This window comes from Medicago truncatula, chromosome 5, assembly GCF_003473485.1.
Source record: "Medicago truncatula cultivar Jemalong A17 chromosome 5, MtrunA17r5.0-ANR, whole genome shotgun sequence".
Lineage (NCBI taxonomy): Eukaryota > Viridiplantae > Streptophyta > Magnoliopsida > Fabales > Fabaceae > Medicago > Medicago truncatula.
In genome coordinates, this window is record NC_053046.1 from 2,933,129 (window position 1) to 2,952,323 (window position 19,195).

Consider the following 19,195-nt stretch of genomic DNA (forward strand, 5'->3'; position numbering starts at 1 on the left):
CCAAAAAGGTCTAGCGGCGCAGTTTGTTGCCTGCTTGCCTCCTATTCATGTGTAGGTAATATTGATAGTAAAAATAAATAAAAAAATATCTTGGCTAAACAATTTTTCACTTTGGTACTTCTTTTGAGACCTCATCAGTCAACTCCGATATCTAGCAAGTTTAAGCATTGTATGAACTTGATAAGTGTGATAGATTTTGTGAGCATATAAACATGATTATTACCGATGTGGATTTTGACAAGTTGCATTACCCTTTTCAATTACATTTCTAATGCAGTGTAGTCTTTTGTTAATGTACTTTGTTCTCTCACGATGCATTTGATTTTTGCTCAAGTTTACAACATTTTGACTATCACAATAAATGCACACTATTTCTTGGGAGACTCCAGTTCAGACACCAATGCTTGAACCTAAATTGTTTATTTATAGCTAGAGTTTACAACATTTTGACTATCACAATAAATGCACACTATTTTCTTCAGCAGTAAAGTACACTAGTCCCTGCATTTATGGTCAGTCCCTTTGAAATACCTAAGCCCCCACCTGGCTGCTTGCCAATATGTTGATCGTGAGTTTCCTATGTATCTGTTGGTAACACTGATAACGTGTTATATCAGGCCTAGAACATACCTCATAATTCATTAGGTTACCAATGGAATTTTGCATGGGAACTTTCTCCATAGAAATTCTATGTCAATTTCTGAAACATGTGACATTTGAGAGTTTGAAATGTGAGGCAAAGGGAACACTAGTGATCTTAACTAGGTAGTTTGAAATGTTAGGTATGTTGAACTTCTCAACTACCTTCTTTAGGTAGTTTTCTCGAGACAATGAGCTTTCTTTTGTCTCTAACTCGAACGGTATCCATTCCCAAAATTTTCTTGGTTGCACCCAAATTATTATTCATTTCTAATTCTCCTTGAAGTTGATCTTTCAAAAAGTGGATGTGCACTAATTAGCTGTTCTCATTAACTATATAAGCCTTATTGTACTTCATGCAATCAGAATTAATGAAAAATGTTAACGAGTATCCTTAGGGCACTCTTTAAGCATTTTAAATTGTAAAATTTTTAATGAAAAGTTGTGTATTAAATGCATTGGAAATTATAATAGTTGACATTTTTAAAAAATAATTATTAAATTTGAAATGCTTAAAGAGTACCCCAAAGGCACTCGTTAACAAAACCCTTAGCTTATTACTCGTTTTTTTTTTTTCTCTCTTATCAACGACTTTATCAAGAAGGGTAATAAATCCTTTATCAAGAAGGGTAATAAATCCTTTTTTTTACTCAACCAAACGGAAAATACTACTTTCTCTACTTATCTTGGCCCCTCTCGTCTCTCTCAATGGAAGCCCTCTACTGGCTGGGATTAAAAGACTAGTAACGGTCAATGGCATGATAGTAGATTGGATTGTCATAATTTCAAATTTTCAGGCCAACCATATAATAAAATTATGTAAACTGCAACAAATTATAAACTTGATTAAAGCATATTCTGAGACTAATAGACCATTATTATACAATTAGAATGACTTAGACCAGACATTAATGGCGACAACAACAATATTGCGACAATAAAAATAAAATATAAATGACAACCAAATTGGCTCTTAAGATAATTATAGCCGAAATGCGCTGAACAACGCTATACACAACCAGTTAGAAGCCACAATAACTACCAATAAACAAAGCAACTATCACTACATGATTACAGCACAAAGCAGCAGCAGCAACGATCGTATAGGCCTGTATCTGAAGTGTATTGACATGTTGTGCCTATTAAAAGTGATAAAAAAATCATGCAGATTTCTCAAAATGGTAGCCATAAACATTTCCGAGATCATCTACACTTCCTCTTGACCCAGGTTACTACTTTTCAAGATGTTATACTTGCAGAGAGGGCATGTGGCATTAATATACAGCCATTTGTCCACACAGGCACAGTGAAAATGGTGACCACAAGGAAGTTCTCTTAGTTCAACTCCATCGTCATAAGAAGAAAGGCAGATGCAACATTCCTATAAATGATAAAAAGAAAATGTCAGATTTGTTGAGTGACAGAGGACTCGTTCATTTTGTTAAGACCACATTGATTTATTACAAAATTATCTTGCACGCACTTGAATCACTATGTCAATTTCCTTAGGTGTACAGTGTGATGGTCAAAAGACTCCACATAGAAACAAGCTCACAAAAGACTATACATATTGCACCCTTCAGGGTAAGAATGTGAAGATCTATTTTACAAATCAAAACTGTGATGATGACAACAAAACAGTATGCAACGAAGTCTGTGTTTGAAACATTACATAGATTTCCCATTGAAATACAGTGAAATAAAATCTGATTAGAAACAACGCAACGTGAACATTGGAAAAGGGAGAAAAGGTTAAGCTCGCTAAGAACAAATATTGATGAATTATAACATACCGCATCCTCCTCAGCAAGAACATGTTCAATGGGTGAATCAGCCCGACACTCAGTCATTATTCCTCCAACAGGACCTTGATTGTTATCAGTTTGTTTCTCATTACTTTCAACTTTTCGGAATTTAAATTTTGATAACTGCTCAATGTCTTCCTTTGATGCCCCTTCCTGCTTTTTTATCCACAAATATAATAAATAAATAGGTATAGAGATAGAAAGATAAAAGCAAGGACAATAAATAATGTATATTCCACTAACTAGTCCAAGCCTACAACACAACATTGTCATCAAGACTTGTAAAAAAAACAAACAAATTCAGATATCGCCTTATTTATGTTTAGCCAACAATTATTGACAGAAACCTGGATCTATATCACTGGAAGACAATACGGGAGATGAGGATAAAAAAATACAAATGAAGAGCAGAATATTGGTTACACTCAAGGTTGTCATTGTTAAACTCTAGAGCATCTACATAAACTCATGGAAAGTCCGTACACTGAACTTGTTTACGCATTTTACTAATACTAAATATAATAATTAAAAACCTATAAATGGTATATATACATAATATAAGTACCTTTAAGACAATGATATTTAATATTCCAACTCCATTATAAAGCAAAGTAGCAAACCAAAATAATATTGTGATATTTTTTTTGTGAAGAAAGTGTGCAGATCATCATCATACTACATAAATGACCAAATCATGCATATATATATATATATATATATATATATATATATATATATATATATATATATATATATATATATATATATATATATATATATATATATATATATATATAAATTGAAACCATTAAATTCCTAAAGTGAAAATTTTCAAACCAGAACCAAGTATTCACTATCTTCAAATTAATAAGAAATCCCCAAATATTAACTATACATAAATTTCGAAGCTGTAGGTTTTCAAGTGAAAACAAGTCAAACAAGATCTATGTATTCACTAGTTTCAATTATATTTGTAAAATTTATTCTGAGTGCTTCAAAGTATTTTTAGGAAAAGTACAAAATTAAAAAGTGTCCTATAAAACAATCTAATATATAAAATATTGAAATTGAATTTTTCTTAATTTATATTTTCTAGTTTTCCATATTAGAAAATTTTGAATTAAAAATTATCCTTTTAACATGAAGAAGAATAGCAGCATTCTTATGGTCTTTTGGGCGGAATTAAAAATTATCCCTAATGCAAAACGAAAAAATCCCAGCCTCCTCCTCTCTAGTAGTCATCTCTCACATTGACTCCATAACTTTGTTTTTGGGTCTAATTTTTCTTTTCTTCATACTAGCTCACTTGGCCATAAGCACAAGATTTAGAGCATGGTCAACCAAGTTTGCTCAAAAAAGATTTTGGAAGCGAGTCAACTCAATTGCTTCATAGACATGTAAACTCGGATGAGCCTACAAGTCTCATCATGACTTTGACCACCATGCCAACACTAGTCCAACTATTCAAAATATGTGGAGATATGAACTCTCACCTAACTTCCTCTTTCGATACATCAATAACCATCCTAACAATGCACCATCAACAACTAAGCTTGTTCTTGATAGACAACGTCGTAACTCCCTATCCTATATTATGTTCAAAGACAAACTTTATAGAGATGAACCATATACCTCTGAACCTCTCTCAACAGTTATACCTATAATTTTATTTGGTCTAATATGTCTCTTCGTATAAGAGAATTCTCCATCTAGTCAACATCAGCACTTCTGCGTGACTTCTCCAGTCTCCAGCATACCCAAATAACCTAGGACAAGGCTCTACCATTTTGCTAAAATGGGAACCACCTCAATTTTCTCCATGACAGTTGAGTTACAGATCTTATCTTGCATAAACAATTAGCCATTGTCATATTGTCAAAAGTTCACTTTTATTTCCAATTACGCTTTGAACAGTCTTCGTTTCCCTTTCCTAATTACATTTGCTCTAAAAAATTTAACCTTGTCACTATTCCCAAACTTTCACCTTGTTCTCCAACTCAACCTAAATCTCCCTCCAGTAACATGACTGTGAATTGCACGTTCCGGCAGATATGAGCCAGGCCATGCTTTCATGACACCTACTTCCTAAACACAATCCCTTTTTGATCTTATGATGTCAAATTCTGCATCAGAAAATTTCTTGAATGCTCCTTCCTTGTCTTCTCGAAGTACCAGTGGGTTTAATGGTTGTAGAATACATCCGTCATGAAAAATTTCAATTTATAATCGATAACAGTAATAATTGGGTTTCTCCCCCAAACTATTTCTCTCTAATTTCACATTAAAATGATATTTTAATGTTATAAAATGACTCACCCTAAAACCTGAAAAAACTGAGGAAAACGTCTTAATGAACAGACTCTAAATTTTCCCACAGAAAATAGAGGATCTAGAGAGAGAATCCTAATTTCAGGAAATGTGAGTATAATATCTATCATCTATCCATCATACTTAAAGAATGAGTTATTCCTGTGTGTTGGCAAAATAGTACAATAATATTACAAGTCAACTATGTACGGCAATATACTAACACTGCGAAACAAATAAATCCAGAGTTAATACCTGTCTAATAAGTTCATTCACTAGTTATGTGTATAAAAAGATTTTAGCATTAATCTTTCACAATTATTACCATTGATGTTGAAACGGTTAAATTTGCAGAGTCACTTCAAAGATTAGTAGAGCCTAACAACTTCTGAACCAAAATTACACATGATATAGCAATTCCAATTAGGGTTTTTGAGACACGAGATTCATATTGTTATTAAAAAAAACAAGAACAGGGAACAAATGACTGATTGAACAAGTAGTCACCTGGTCTGCAACAGCATAAAGAAGTGCAATGATACATGGAAGACAACAGCAAACAGCGATACCAATGACACAGGCCAGCGCAACACAGAAAACGACAAAGAAAACATCAAAACCAAGAAAGACTATACATAACCTGCAAAGCACATATATTCGGCCAAAGGTATTCAACGAAAAATAAGTATATATCAGTTGACTTGCTAAAAGATCAATACATCAGAAATGAAAAGATATTTGAACAAGTTGAAAATGAGAGTGAAAGAGGACAAACCAGTAAAGCTGAGGAGAATCTTGGGCTAAAGCTTGACCACCAGCTGATACCCAGTAGAATCCAATAATCCACCAAATAAATGAAAACATGGTATTGGCTGATTCCAAATGTTTAGCAACACTGCCGAGAAAAACGACAATAAAAATTGGGAAATGGTGAAAAACAACAGACAACTACAATGACCAGAAAATAAGCGGCACTCATTTCAAATGCATAATAATTGCTTTGGTCCTTAATCAATAAAAAAGAAGTTAATAAATGTTGATGGTGCTTCATCCCACAGCACAGATTTATGTGCATAAAATTGGAAAGTGCCTCGCTCATTCAAGTTAGATGGTTCACACTGGTCAGGTAAAAATATCGTATATTAAGACATGGCAAATTATCAATCTTAAAACATGGGTTATTCTAGAGAAAAAGGTTTATTATCAAGTAACAAGTAAAAAATACATTTTGGCAATTGAATCAGAGGAATAAATCACTTGCATTGTTGCACGGTATCATCTTGTATTTACATGAAGATTCATTTGGGCGACATGAGTGAGATAAAGTTCATAATCTAATTTAAACTTTTGATTTTGACATACTTGAAAACATGAATTCGTTTTAGGGACAAAGCATGAGTTAAAGTATAACACCAGAAATTTATTGTTCAAGATGATTGTTCAAAATTTATTCAAAAATAACATATTTTAAGTTAATAAATAACAATGAAATTACTAAAATATGTTTGCTTGAATTCATAAATCCTCACCATTTGTCAGCTTGTAGATTACGTGGAATATCAAATTTCTAAGGAACGATTACTAGGTTCAGAGGAAGATTGAGTTGGAGATTGATGCAAGATAGGGTCTTCAACCAGAGAAAGAGTTGGAAAAGAAAACAAGATAAATAAACAAACAAAAAAGAAAAAGGAATGCTGTTAGGTACCAAGAGAACTTCCTTAAAAAAAAAAGGTACCAAGAGAACTTAGAGAAGGATCCTAACAAAAATGCTTTGTCAAAGTACACATGCAACGGTTGGTTGGTTGGTTGCTAACGCAAACAACTATAACGTCTGGTGGAGAGTAAAAATGGTAGAAGCAATAAACGAAGACATATCAATGGTTTCTAGTTCTTAACTTGAAGTGCTATATTTCATGGTCCAATCTATGATTTTTTAATGGTTTAAACTATGTCTAAATTATTTGAAATTGTTAGTTGGAAATGTGATTCTGAACTACAATTCAATTAGGGCTTGAGGAAACCAAGGCTGCGAAAGTGATACTTTTGGGCATATGATCTTGCAATCTTCGTCTTGCACCTGTGTTTAAGAAACTGAGCAAATACCACTCTTTCAACACAAAATAAGTTAATCATCATGAATCACGATCACTTAGCAATTTCCGTCATCCCTTTACATCAAACTTATTTCCCTCTCACCTTCCTAAATCACCCAAAGCAACATGAGAGAAACTTTAAGCTCTTCACATTTAACACAAAAAAAAAAAATAAATAAAGTATTGAGTATAATATAAAAACCTTCAATACATTTTGAACTTTCATGAGTATTTTTTCTTTTCCTTAACTAATAAGAAAACTACATCAGCTATATCAACTCTCTGAAAAGTTGACTAGAGGTATACTAGACTTATCAATTAACAAAGCCTCACCTATCGAGTTCGATTTCTGGATAGAACAATTTTTTGCAAGGATTTACTTATCTCCTGGCCAAACCCCATATTACCTATCAAGTTCGATTTACTTACATCCCAAAAAAAATAAAAACCTCTCCTACAACCCTTGATCATACTTTAAACTTTAAAATAGTTTAAAAAAGCATAGGCTTAATCTAGTGTTATCATCTATCAAGTTCGATTTACTTACATCCCAAAAAAACCCTTGATCATACTTTAAACTATTAAAAAAGCATAGGCTTAATCTAGTGTTATCATTCATAAATACACTATTTAACATAGAAACAAACACATTAAATTTCTCTTATGCATCATGAAGTTACAAAGTTCACAAAACATTCCCTACAAAAAATGCATCATCCTTTAACACAAGTCTTATAAGAACGAGATATCAAAATATTCACCAAATAACTCAGAATTAAATACAATAAAAGGTTCAGAAAATTCACCTAGTACTCTCTTCATCAAATTGCGCCAATGAAACATAACTAGAACCAGAAACAGCAGAACGAGAACCTTCTCTTGAACTGAAATTCCCACTACCAATCCTATCAGAACCTGCAACCGCATTAGAAGACGAAGAACGTTGAAATCTTCTCCTTCTCCTATACTCAAAACAAACACAAACCATATGAAGAACACATTGAAGCACATATCCCGCAATCCACAATCTCAACGGCATTTCCGGCGCTTCGTTCCGGCTCAAAAACAAAGCGGTCCCCGCTACAATGACGAAGGCGAAGTTCCAAACGATATCGAGAATCACAACCGGCTTCGAATACGCCCAATCGCTTTGTCGTTCTTCTAATTGCTCAGCCGCGGCTTCGCGAACGACGACGGAGGGTTCCCGCATCGTTCGACGGCCGCTTGCTTGACGAAGGAAGCGTGCGGCTTGGAGGAGGCGTTGGCGGCGACGGCGACCGGAGTTGTTGAGGTCATCGGAGGAAGAACCGTTGCCAGGATTGGTGAGAAAGGGGGTTGAATCGATGATGTCTGATGAGGAACGGTTCGGTGTCGACATGGTGGTGACTCGGTGAGTCGGTAATTGACTCGGTTCGGTTCAGAACATGAAAATGTTATAATAATGATTATGTAGAAGAAATGAAGTGAAAGAGATGAATTAATTAATTAATTAATGGATTAAATAAATGATGATGATTAATTAATTCGAAGAGAGTATAAAAATGGTAATATCTGAATTGGGGGAAGAAATTGAAATGGTGAAGATAAGTGATGACACGACTAGTTTTTTTGCTTTTTAATTATTGAGAGGTTATGTATGTACCCAATCATACGGTGCCGTTTGTTGGTTTGTTGTTCGGATTAATCAAAGTGGTAACATTTTTAGTCATCGTTATCAACCAAGTATGGAGAGCAACGAAAATTACATTTTTGTTTTTATGTTACATCAAGCTTCATCTATTAAACTCATATACTTGCAGTCTTACACGATAAATATAAAAGATACAACAAAATTTATGAATTTAAGATATGATATACAAGCCCAAACACCTCACTATGAATTCTACTCACTAGATTACTTGATCAAAGAATAAATAAATACTTTAATAAAAAAATTAATTTAAAATTAATTTGTTTTTAGCATATCTCTACGCGAAGACTAATCTTTTGAATTGGGAGTTGGGACCCAAATGGACTATCAACTCTTCTTAAAAGTTGTTGCATCTTAAATATAAGTAATTTTGATAATAAAAAAGGTGACAATTAGTCAATTATTTATAGACAAAAAAGGAATGTGAAAAATTGATTAACAATGACTAATTTATTAACCAGATGTATTAAATTTTCAACTACCATTTTTGTTTATACTTCATTTCGAAATATATTTTAAAAGGAGAACATCATTATCGTTTTTTATTTTTGAGGGAAACATCATTATTGTTATATTAAATCTCAAAATAAAACAACATTACCTATATATATTAAAATGTTTTTTCATTTTTCTTATATTTTTTAAAGAAAAAAAAATTAGAAAAATCATGTTTTTTTTAAGAAAATACTGAAAACAAAACAATAAAAAAATCACATCCGTATCCAAATATTTTTCATGAGGTATACTTTCCTTATTGTTTAGCTACATGTCACCTATAAAGGATTACGAAACAACTAGCTTCATGAGGTATACTTTCATTATTATTGAATCTATTTCGCCATTGGTTTAACCTTGCAACTTGCAAGGAACTTCTCATCCCCATTGTCTTGACACCCTTAGAGAAGATAATGAATGTGCAGAATATTGGTTCACAAAGATTGAACCTCTCTTTTTCTTTCCTTTTTTTCATTGATTCAAATAACTTTTGTTTTCTTTTCCTCTCTAGTTCTACCAAAATCCAAATATTTGTTCTTGGCCTTTTAAAATGTTTGAATCAAAAAGATACTTCAACAATTCAATGAGTGTGATACAATTGGCAACACGTTACACATGTTGAGTTTATAGATGAGATGATCAAGGTTTGATCTCTACAAGATAAAGTACGTTTAGTTTATGAATTAAATGATCGAAGGTTGATAAAACACTTATCCAAATACTGTTACTACACTTTTACAAGGCTTGAAAACGTGAGAGAGAAAAGCATTACTCAGACGTGATCATAGAACAACTTGGAAATTTAAAATACAGGTTATTGACAGATATTAATTGCAAAATACTACAAAGAAATTATTTATAACATCACAGGAAAAAACAACTTTGTGATTTCCTGAATAATGTTGTTGGAAGAGGAAATAATAACCAATAAGTACAAAATAATTTACACACAATGTTAATGCTACCATCAAGCATAGATAAACCAAGGAGCAGCAGGGTTATATATTTTATTAGATAAATTTATTGTTAACAAAATTAGTCATTAGATAACCTTTCAATTAAACAGATAAATATTTGGAGACGAAAAACATGTGAAGTCCTTCAGGGTGCAAGCCCATCAGTGAATAGAGTCAACTTGGAGTGACTAGCACAGACAGAAGCAGTGTCAGAACGAGTATCTGTTGCCATCGGGGAAAAAGGGATTCAATTAGAATCCGCGCCCAAAAAAAGAAACCTTATTTGGTTATGAGACTTCTTTTTCCGCCCTACGTTTCTTAAAAATCACACATGTGTCCAAAAATATACTTTCGGGTGGGAAAAGAAGTTCCCTTCTGTTATACAATTGCCACTAACCAGTCCTCACAAAAGGAGCACATTACGAGTCAACAACATAACCTCTAGTCGCCTTAAACAGAAAATTGTATCCTAAGTCACTTGTAGATGGTTAGACTTCTCTTTCTTAATCAACAGAGTTGGCTGTAGTCAGATGGAGTGAACTCGCCGGGTTCCTTAAACCATGGTTCGGATCACAACAATTTAGCTACTATTCGATTCCATTCTTCAGCCCTCTTTTATTTCTCTCTGCTGTGTCGTTATTTGTATTTTACCACTAAATTTGTTGGCTAGTACTTTTCATTTCTATAGTAATGAAAATCTGCATTTTTAACGGCCACTTCCCTCCCTTAAACCACATAGCACGTTCAGGATTCTGCAATGCTGTTTAATGACAAAGCTGTTACTCTGCTGACAATCAACATCATTCTCTGTACTAGCTCTTCAAATGATGGCCGTTGTTCCGGATCACTTCTCACACATAACACAAAGTAAATTTTTCAGTTTGAGTTAGAAGACATTAATCTCTGTCATATTAGAACTGAACGGGTCAATGAATATATATAGTAGAAGCACCTTTGCCAGCAGTCATTTATGATTGACGCTACATGGGGGTCAAGCCCCTCTGGCAGGTCCAGTCTTCTATCCATAAAGCCTACTATTCCAACAACCTTTCAAATGAAATACAGAAATTACAAGCTGCTCAGTTACCTTAACAATACTACTTAATTTCAGTTCTACACATATAATTACCTAACATAACATTTGAATAATTAGCTATTAAACATATTTAACTAATCACTTGTATATACTTAACCTCTTAAATATTGGTGGTTAAGTATATCTAAATTATTTGTTAAACATGTTTGAAGTTTGATAATTGTTTCATTCCAAAAAAAAAGTTCCACAAATGTTTATTCAAAGTGATATGAGGAAATACAAGTGAAAAAATATGTGAGTGACACGTTCCGTGTGCAGTAGACCTTAGTCCAGAAATTAAAGACAAATGTTTGTTGTATACATGCGTGTGTAGTGTGTGCGAGAATGTGTGAGAGAGAAACCTGTAAGGAATTCAAATCTTTCCATGGAATAGATTGAGTCATTATTTCCCAAAGGACGACACCATAGCTGAAGACATCAGACCTGCATAAAAGAATAAATGAGAAATTATTAAGAAAGAACTTAAGCTTTAATCGACATTACCAATTTAATAAGATCCAGTCATTGCTTAGAAGTGCAAAATATTTTCCCATGTCTTGTTTTTTTAACACCGGGCAAAGTAGGACACTGATTGAAAAAACTTCAAGGACGTCCATTTAGAAATTTCTAATCAAATATAAGATTGTAAACTCTATATCAAGGCTGAACAGTTACGATTGAAGTATTTGACTTCGTACAAAATTGCAAACAAATACAGCTGACCACAATTGAGACAAGTTATTGTGATTGATTCATTCCTCTAGACCATTATGACAGGTTAGAAAATAGTTACAGAGAACGACCATTTGGAAAATTTTCAGGAATGATCCTCAAAGTTTTAAGATCTCTTCCAAAGATTTAGATAATTTCGAGAGAATTTTCTAGACTGAACACAAACTTTTAAGTCTCAGCTCCAAAGAATTACTTTTCATTTGAAGGTTCACTGCGGAGGACTTCAGGGGCCATCCACTGAGGCTGCATTTTGAAAGAAAAATAAGCTTGTTAGAAAGAGAGAACAATAAAACTTCATTAAATAAAAATTATATCATTTTTTTTACTGTTACTAGCTGTTCAAGTCAGATAATTTGTATATAAAAAAGATGATAAGCGAGTGTTGTCATTACGGTGCCTCTCCCGGATTTGGTAGTCAGTAAAGTTGCATCCTTCAACTTGGACAGGCCAAAGTCTCCAACCTGAGAAAAAAGCAATACTCATTTACCAACTGGCAGATATTCAATCTTCCTGGGACTACTGAACGCAATTTCAAGAAATCCTTACCTTGACATTCCAGTTTTTATCAACAAGCAAGTTAGAAGACTTTAGGTCTCTATGCACAATTGGTGGATTTCTGTGATGAAGATAATTCATTCCTCTAGCCTAGAAAAACAACAAAGTGAGTCAAAAGATTGCAACAATAAAGGCTCGAACTTGACATGTGTGTGCATTTGTGACAGAGAAAGAGAGAGGGAGGAAAACTCACAACATCAAGAGCCATTCTAAGATGCCTTTTGATGTCTAATGTTTGATTGTTCTTGTGAAGTGTTCTGAAAAGGCTTCCCCTACCAACCCAAAAAATAATAATAAGCAATGCAAGGTGGTTCGCAATAATTTCTTCATGAAAAAGAAAGTTAATTGAATATTTTGTGCACACAGTGAACATGATATTCATGTTCACTAATACACATGTCTATTATCTAATGAAACAAAAATACACTAGATATACATAGTATTTTATGTGCATCCGACCTAAGTGTAACTCCTTTATCAGTTAGTGTAACAAGCTATTTGATGAAGTTGTCCTAACCCTTACCTAGGTAATAACTCTGTCACTATGGCATGCCTTTCCTGAGAATATATGGCTCCCATGAAAAGCAATACATTTGGGTGTCTCAATCTTTTCATTATATCAACCTGAAATAAGAAGCCAAAAATTTCAGAGATCGGATGCTTTCTAAGGCAATAAAAGTAAAATAAAGATACCTCTTTTTTGTGGTTTCGTAAAGTCTCCTCTGCGTATCCATTCCCAAAGTAAACCTTGACAGCAACATCCTGATAAAATAGAAAATAAGTTTTCAGGCAAATGGCAAGTCAATAATCCTTATAAGACAATTGAAGAACATGCTACGTTTATACCGATGCATTCCAAATTCCATGATAAACAACAGCATAAGAACCTGTAAGATAAAGTAAAACATAAGAAAGATATAGATAGAATTAAATAAAAGCAATATAGCATTTCAACTCCTCATCATAAAAGACTCATAAAATGCACAGCGAAATTAATTACCTTGCCCAATCTCCCTTCTTAATTGAAGGTCTTCCCAATGGATTTCACGCCCTACAACAGAGTTTGATTCACTTTTCCATTTGCTTGATGAACTCATGCAGCCATTTATACTCTCCTTCGAGTTCGCCAACGGCAACCCTTCTTGCTGCTTTTGCACTTCAATTTCATCTTCTATCACCATATTTGTAGCTTTTGGCTCCAATTTCTTTGGATCTAATGTACAGCGTAATCTTAACAAAGGGTCTTGGGGAAACGGCGAACCAAAATATTTACAAAAGTCCTCTGAGAAGGGCTTAGCAAAACTATCTTTGAAAATACTAGAAGTTCTATGTGCACAAAAATTTGCATCTGCTATATTCACAACAGATAAAGAATTACATTTTTGGAGCTTTTCTTCTTTATCTTCTTCATTAGAAATATCCTGGTGCGACATTAATGCAACTGAACTTCCAGATAAATCAATTCCATTATTCACTCTATTACTTCCTGATCTGTCATCAGTTGCACAATTGTCTTTAAAACTTCTAGTATACTTCCTACATTTTTCACTTCCCCCTCGGAGTTTAGCAAGGACTCTAGCAGCCTGATATGATTCAACCAAGCAACTGATCATATATCTTAACCACATAAAGAGAAAAACCTAAATTTGAAGCGCATATTATTTACAGGTCAGAAGAATGCAGAATTCAAAACTCATATTAACTTCCAATACATGCGGAGCTTCCACAGGTATACTTTAAGAGGGAAACATGAACAAGAAGATTGAATTTAGTTGGGCATCTAAGCTACAGAACTGCCCCAAACTGGCTCAAACTTTCAACTTAAAGTTTTAGATGAAGTATCACTAACAAACAAAAACAAAATAGAAGATTTATTTACAATTTTAGAAGGCTGGCCAAATTCAGTTGTAGACTCATCCTTCTTGCTGGCCTCCAGGACAGTGGTGTTTTCTTTTTGGTAACTTCTGGAACAAGATTCAGTTTCCTGAAATTAAAAAACCAGGGACAAAACCTCTTGAATATTCTCATACTTAAATAGCTACTCATATGCATCTTCAAGCTAAACAGAACATACATAAACGCTATGTTTCCCTGGTGTTTGATCATCTGCGTCTGCTGAAGTGTTCTTGGAAATTGTGTCATCTTTCTGCCGGAGTGGAAGAAACTTTGATGCCTGGTAAAAATCCAGATTTTATGACATAGTTTCAACAAATGATCAAATGAAATTAAAATGAGTAGTGTTATTTGAACAGCTAAAATTGGAAGGAACTTTGTAAGTTGGTAACGTAGTTAATTACGTTCAGTAAATGGTTAATGGATATATTAGATGTCAAAACTCATTAACCATCAACCTTACTTCATTAATCATAGTTTTCAGGTGTTCAAATCTACATGTATTTGAACACTTGAAAATACCGTTGTTAATGAGTTTTGACACTAGTCTAATTTTTTTTATACAAACAATTTCTCAATCAAAATAGAAAACGACAACGAAGAAAGAAAAATGTCAAGAGAAGTAGTGATGAAATTTGTGAGAACCAGATTGGAAACAGATGATGCCATTTGTGGGCGTGGAGGCCAATGAATCCTTTTTGAACTTTGAATTCCAGGCTGGTCATTCGTACGAGATTGGCAAGTTCTTTGCTTGTCGAAATCCTTAGAGTTAACTAAAACCGCATCACTAGAAATAGAGATAACACCAACAAGCTTACCGTCCTCATAAAGAGGAGTTTTTGTTACCATTGCCATAAATATTTCACCAGACCTCTTCTTCAAAGGAAACTGTCCAGACCATGGCACTCCTGTGATCAACTGATGTAGAATTCTTCGTAGAGATCCATAATATTCTTCAGAAACTAGGTAATCAGCTAATCTTTGTCCAATTATTTCATTTGCCTTCCATCCATACAGAGTTTCTGCTGAATTATTCCTGAAATAAAAAGTTTAGGTTTGTCTCAAGAGCAATCAGGCAAACAAAAAACAATTGTAAGGGTAATTGCCGAAAGACGAAAAAGCAAAAAAAAAAGTCCAATGCATTCAACCATGATGCATTTCGATTTACAATAGGATTTGATTGGAAGTGAGCTTAATATTTCAGATTTAATGCTTAATTCACACAATGCCAAAGCCTCTTTGATCAACTGGAATTGGGCTTCTTCACTCATGCTTCAAGACTATTAGGCTTTTGCACGAGTAGGATTAGATTGCATAGTTTACTTTAAACCAAGTCCTAACAATAAATCTCTTTAGGTTGGGTACTATAATTTTTAACTATGTCAATTGTTTATGATTTGTATTAATTAGTTAATTGATTGTATTTTGTTCTTACAAAACATCTTTTATCATGTCTACACTGATCCTTGTTTGTATTCCAAATTCCATAACCAAGTTTGATTCAAGAAGCCATTTGGTTAGATTCTTCATCTAATATGTAATCAAATACATCCATAGCATCAAAACTCATTAAACAAAGCACACCAACTTATAATGGAAATAAATACAACTCAATATATTTTTCCATAGTACCAAAAAGTTGACAACATATATAGGTTCTTCTGGTTCTAGTCTTCTAGACATATGTACCATATCCTGCTTCAAATGTTTTCCTTAAAAATGGTTCAGAAAGCCACATGAGTCTTTCTGATTCAATAATTAATGGAATACACTCTCACAAATCATTCAAAACATGTTTAGCTAAGCAAGAAAACATTATTTCTCAACTCAACAAACTTACCAGATGCATTCTCTTACAATAAGAGTCTGGTAGGATTGACTTATTTGAACTTCTCTACTAGGATAAACACTTGTATGACCGTTTGAGTCAGTTTATTTTCACAAGTCCTTCACCATAGTTTACAAAAACAACTTATAACTTATATGAAAACAGTTTAACTTCATTTTATCTTTTATTATAGCTTATACATACAAACTTATAAGTGCTTATGCCAGCGATACACTGTTTCATTAAACAAGCAAAACACTAACTTCTGAATAAAATCAAATAATGATGATGATGTATGTATATTAATCACGTTAGGACTTACCAATATATGATCTGGCCGGTGGTCACGTCGTGGACATAAACAGCATGTCCCATGCATTTCAAAACGTTAGCATAAGGACTTAGAGAGAAGAAGAAACCAGAAAGATAACCCGCAGTTGAATCTTCATTTTCGTTGTCTTTGACCTTGGGTTTCTTCTTCTTCTTCTTCTCCTGCAACACCTCCTTGAACTCCTCCCTCAGCTTGGTTTGTTGCTCTTCCAACCTCCGGCACCGATCCGCCAGAACTTCGTACGCACTATTTTCTCTCACCTCGCCGCCCATTGAAGTCACACCGGTGTGAAACGCGCGTGTATTATTAGTATTAATACTAGTTTTAGTTTATTCAGGTATCTTCATCACTTGGCTGGCTCCTTCTTCCCTGTATCAATTTTTTATTCAAATTTTTTATCATTTATATTAAATTTTCCCACTGTGTCTTAAAGGTTGTTAGCCACGTGTCCAATGGCCACCGTGGAAGCTATGTGATGCAGACAGGTATAGAGGGTTGCTGGAATGAATAACCAATTGCGTCTATCGAAACAGAGCCGCATTTTCAGACCCTCGGGACTATACGCCATATGCTCCACCACTATTTCCTCATTAGAAAATCAGAGTAATGATCATAGCCGCCATTAGTTAGTTAGGCTCGAAGAAGAAAGGTGAACAATTGTTTTTTCATAGTACTTTCTCCTTTTAAGGAATTATAAAATAAAACATTGTATTAGAAATTATATATTTTACTTTTTCAAAGTTAAAATAGTAAAACTTTTTTCTTTTGTTCTAAGTTCCTTAACTATTTCTCAAAAAAAAAAAAATATATATTCTTTGATTACTGTCCGGAGCACTCTTTAACAAAACCCTTAAACATAATACTTCTTTTTTATCAACTACTTTCTCTAGTCTTTTTTATAAGAAACAAAATAAATAAGTCATGAAAATTAAGGAAATACATTAAAATAAGTTATATTCATTTAATACATCTCTACATTTAAATTTTTTCATAAATACTCCTAAATTAATTACTTTTGATTCCGGCAATTTATTTACTTTTTAATAACCTCTCTCATAATAAATAAGGGTATAAATGAAATTTAACTTCAAATACACTTAAAAATTGGTAAATCTTTCTTATAAAAAGGACTCAAAATAATTTCACTTTTGTTTCTTATAAAAAGGATTAAAGAGAGTATCATTTTTTAGATTTATTGAATGATAATGTATTTGGTAAACTATTCAATAAACTTATAAAAAAAAATATTTATAATAGTTGATACAAGAGGGGGTATCATATGTGTCAATTCAAGTGTTGATTTGATTATAAGAGAAACATGAAATTAACATAGATTAAAAGATGTTTATGGGTCATATGCAAGACATGAATCATCTCTTTTTATTAGATAAATCGTTCACGATTCTTTAAAGGCAACATAGATTTCAGAGAAGAGGAAGGTTAAAAACACTCACTTTTCGACACTCTTTAGCACCCACTTATTTATTAAAATGGAATTAATGTATGTCTCATCGGTTTGTGGAATTCAATTTTCAAAGTATAATAATTTAAACCAATAAAAGAGTGAGTATTAGAGAAATTGTTCAAAAGAGAATGTATTATTCCTCAAAGCATTACATGTGGAAACATAATAAAATGCAAACTATTTTACATAAGTAGAGCGAGTTAGGTTGCCACTCTCCTTCAAAGAAAAGGTTGCCTACACTCGTTAAACATATTTTTACAAATACTCTTAAATAGTCAAATGTTTCCTAAAGTGTGTATTTTTACCGGACGGGAAGCAGTGTAATTCTCCACCCATGAAACTCCATCACCATCGTTCACTTGTTTTTTTTAAATATTTTTGGCTCTCACTCTTTTTCGATATGTGGTTGAGATTTTACACGAGGAATCTCCACAAAAGAGACAACCCTCTACTGGTCGGATAGCATTTAGGTGATATAGAGTTGTGTGACATTAATTGTTAATCACAATGTCATAATGTTTGTAAAAGATAGAGAAACACAAACATTGTGACATTGTGGTTGTTCAATATCACAATGTCACCAAACTTTATGTTACGTAAGTGCTACCCCTTCTAACCCTAGTCAATACTCAGGAAAAGTGATATTGGGTGTTTGGGTTTACGGACAAATTGTTATTGAAAAAAAAAATTTGGTAGATAAAAGTGAATGAATCTAAAAAGATTTATGTTTGTATTATTTGTTATATATAAGAATTAGTTTCAACAATAAATTTGAAATTCCTTTAAAGAAATTTTAAATTGAAAGTCAAATAGAAGAAGATACTTTTATCACAAAAAAAAAATATATTATAGAAGAAGATATTTTTATCAAAAAATTTCAATAATCATTTTTATCCTCTTTTATGTCAATTCAATGTACCCATTATATTTTTTAATGGATTTTTGGTAGAATTTTTTAGAATATTATAAGAATCTTTAAAAAAAGAATTATACCTTTTTAAAGAATGATTCAAATATGAATTTTTAAGTGTCAAAGATATAATTCCAACTTCATTGTTTTTTCTTTATAAACAAAATTTCGGATAAGCAAATTGTGTCTAATTCAAGGCAAGATATACCTTAGAACTCAAGTAATTTGCAAAGGAGTTTACATTTACCTCCTCCACGAGTACTAACAAAGTTGAAACACAAAATCTCTATGATGTACATTTACCTTTAGTCGATGGCACGAGTAAGGCTGAACCCGAAACATACCACTTTAACAAATCCTCTCATATATGTCTAGATAAAGGGTTTGAGAGGAGAGATGATGATTTATTTTACTCTTTTTT

At 33.0% G+C, this 19,195-nt stretch overlaps 2 protein-coding genes across 5 annotated transcripts; both read right to left on the reverse strand.

The window, feature by feature from the left end:
- Positions 1–1,446: 1,446 nt before the first annotated feature.
- LOC11441007 (E3 ubiquitin-protein ligase At1g12760) lies at positions 1,447–8,452 on the reverse strand. Of its 2 annotated transcripts, none has more exons than XM_024784378.2 (5): positions 7,651–8,452; positions 5,527–5,646; positions 5,259–5,391; positions 2,433–2,600; positions 1,447–2,020 (listed from the first exon to the last, which is right to left on the reverse strand). In XM_024784378.2, the coding sequence occupies exons 1-5, from the start codon at positions 8,220–8,222 to the stop codon at positions 1,847–1,849; spliced, it is 1,167 nt and encodes a 388-aa protein (XP_024640146.1). In that variant the 5' UTR covers positions 8,223–8,452; the 3' UTR covers positions 1,447–1,846. The 2 variants fall into 2 exon arrangements, with proteins under 2 accessions (XP_024640146.1, XP_003611137.1); XM_003611089.4 differs by having other exon boundaries at positions 2,433–2,597; positions 7,651–8,448.
- A 1,479-nt stretch (positions 8,453–9,931) lies between these two features.
- On the reverse strand, positions 9,932–16,784 carry LOC11438567 (serine/threonine-protein kinase STY46). Of its 3 annotated transcripts, none has more exons than XM_013597959.3 (16): positions 16,391–16,784; positions 14,886–15,276; positions 14,422–14,520; positions 14,227–14,331; positions 13,726–13,930; positions 13,348–13,560; positions 13,194–13,234; positions 13,041–13,109; positions 12,871–12,971; positions 12,541–12,619; positions 12,339–12,437; positions 12,185–12,253; positions 11,986–12,035; positions 11,423–11,504; positions 10,938–11,032; positions 9,932–10,832 (listed from the first exon to the last, which is right to left on the reverse strand). In XM_013597959.3, exons 1-16 carry the CDS (start codon positions 16,669–16,671, stop codon positions 10,730–10,732), a joined length of 2,082 nt encoding a protein of 693 aa, XP_013453413.1. In that variant the 5' UTR covers positions 16,672–16,784; the 3' UTR covers positions 9,932–10,729. The 3 variants fall into 3 exon arrangements, 2 of the variants coding, with proteins under 2 accessions (XP_013453413.1, XP_003611138.1); XR_005646330.1 differs by having other exon boundaries at positions 10,004–10,207; positions 10,383–10,832; positions 13,348–13,930; XM_003611090.4 differs by having other exon boundaries at positions 13,348–13,930.
- Positions 16,785–19,195: the final 2,411 nt, after the last annotated feature.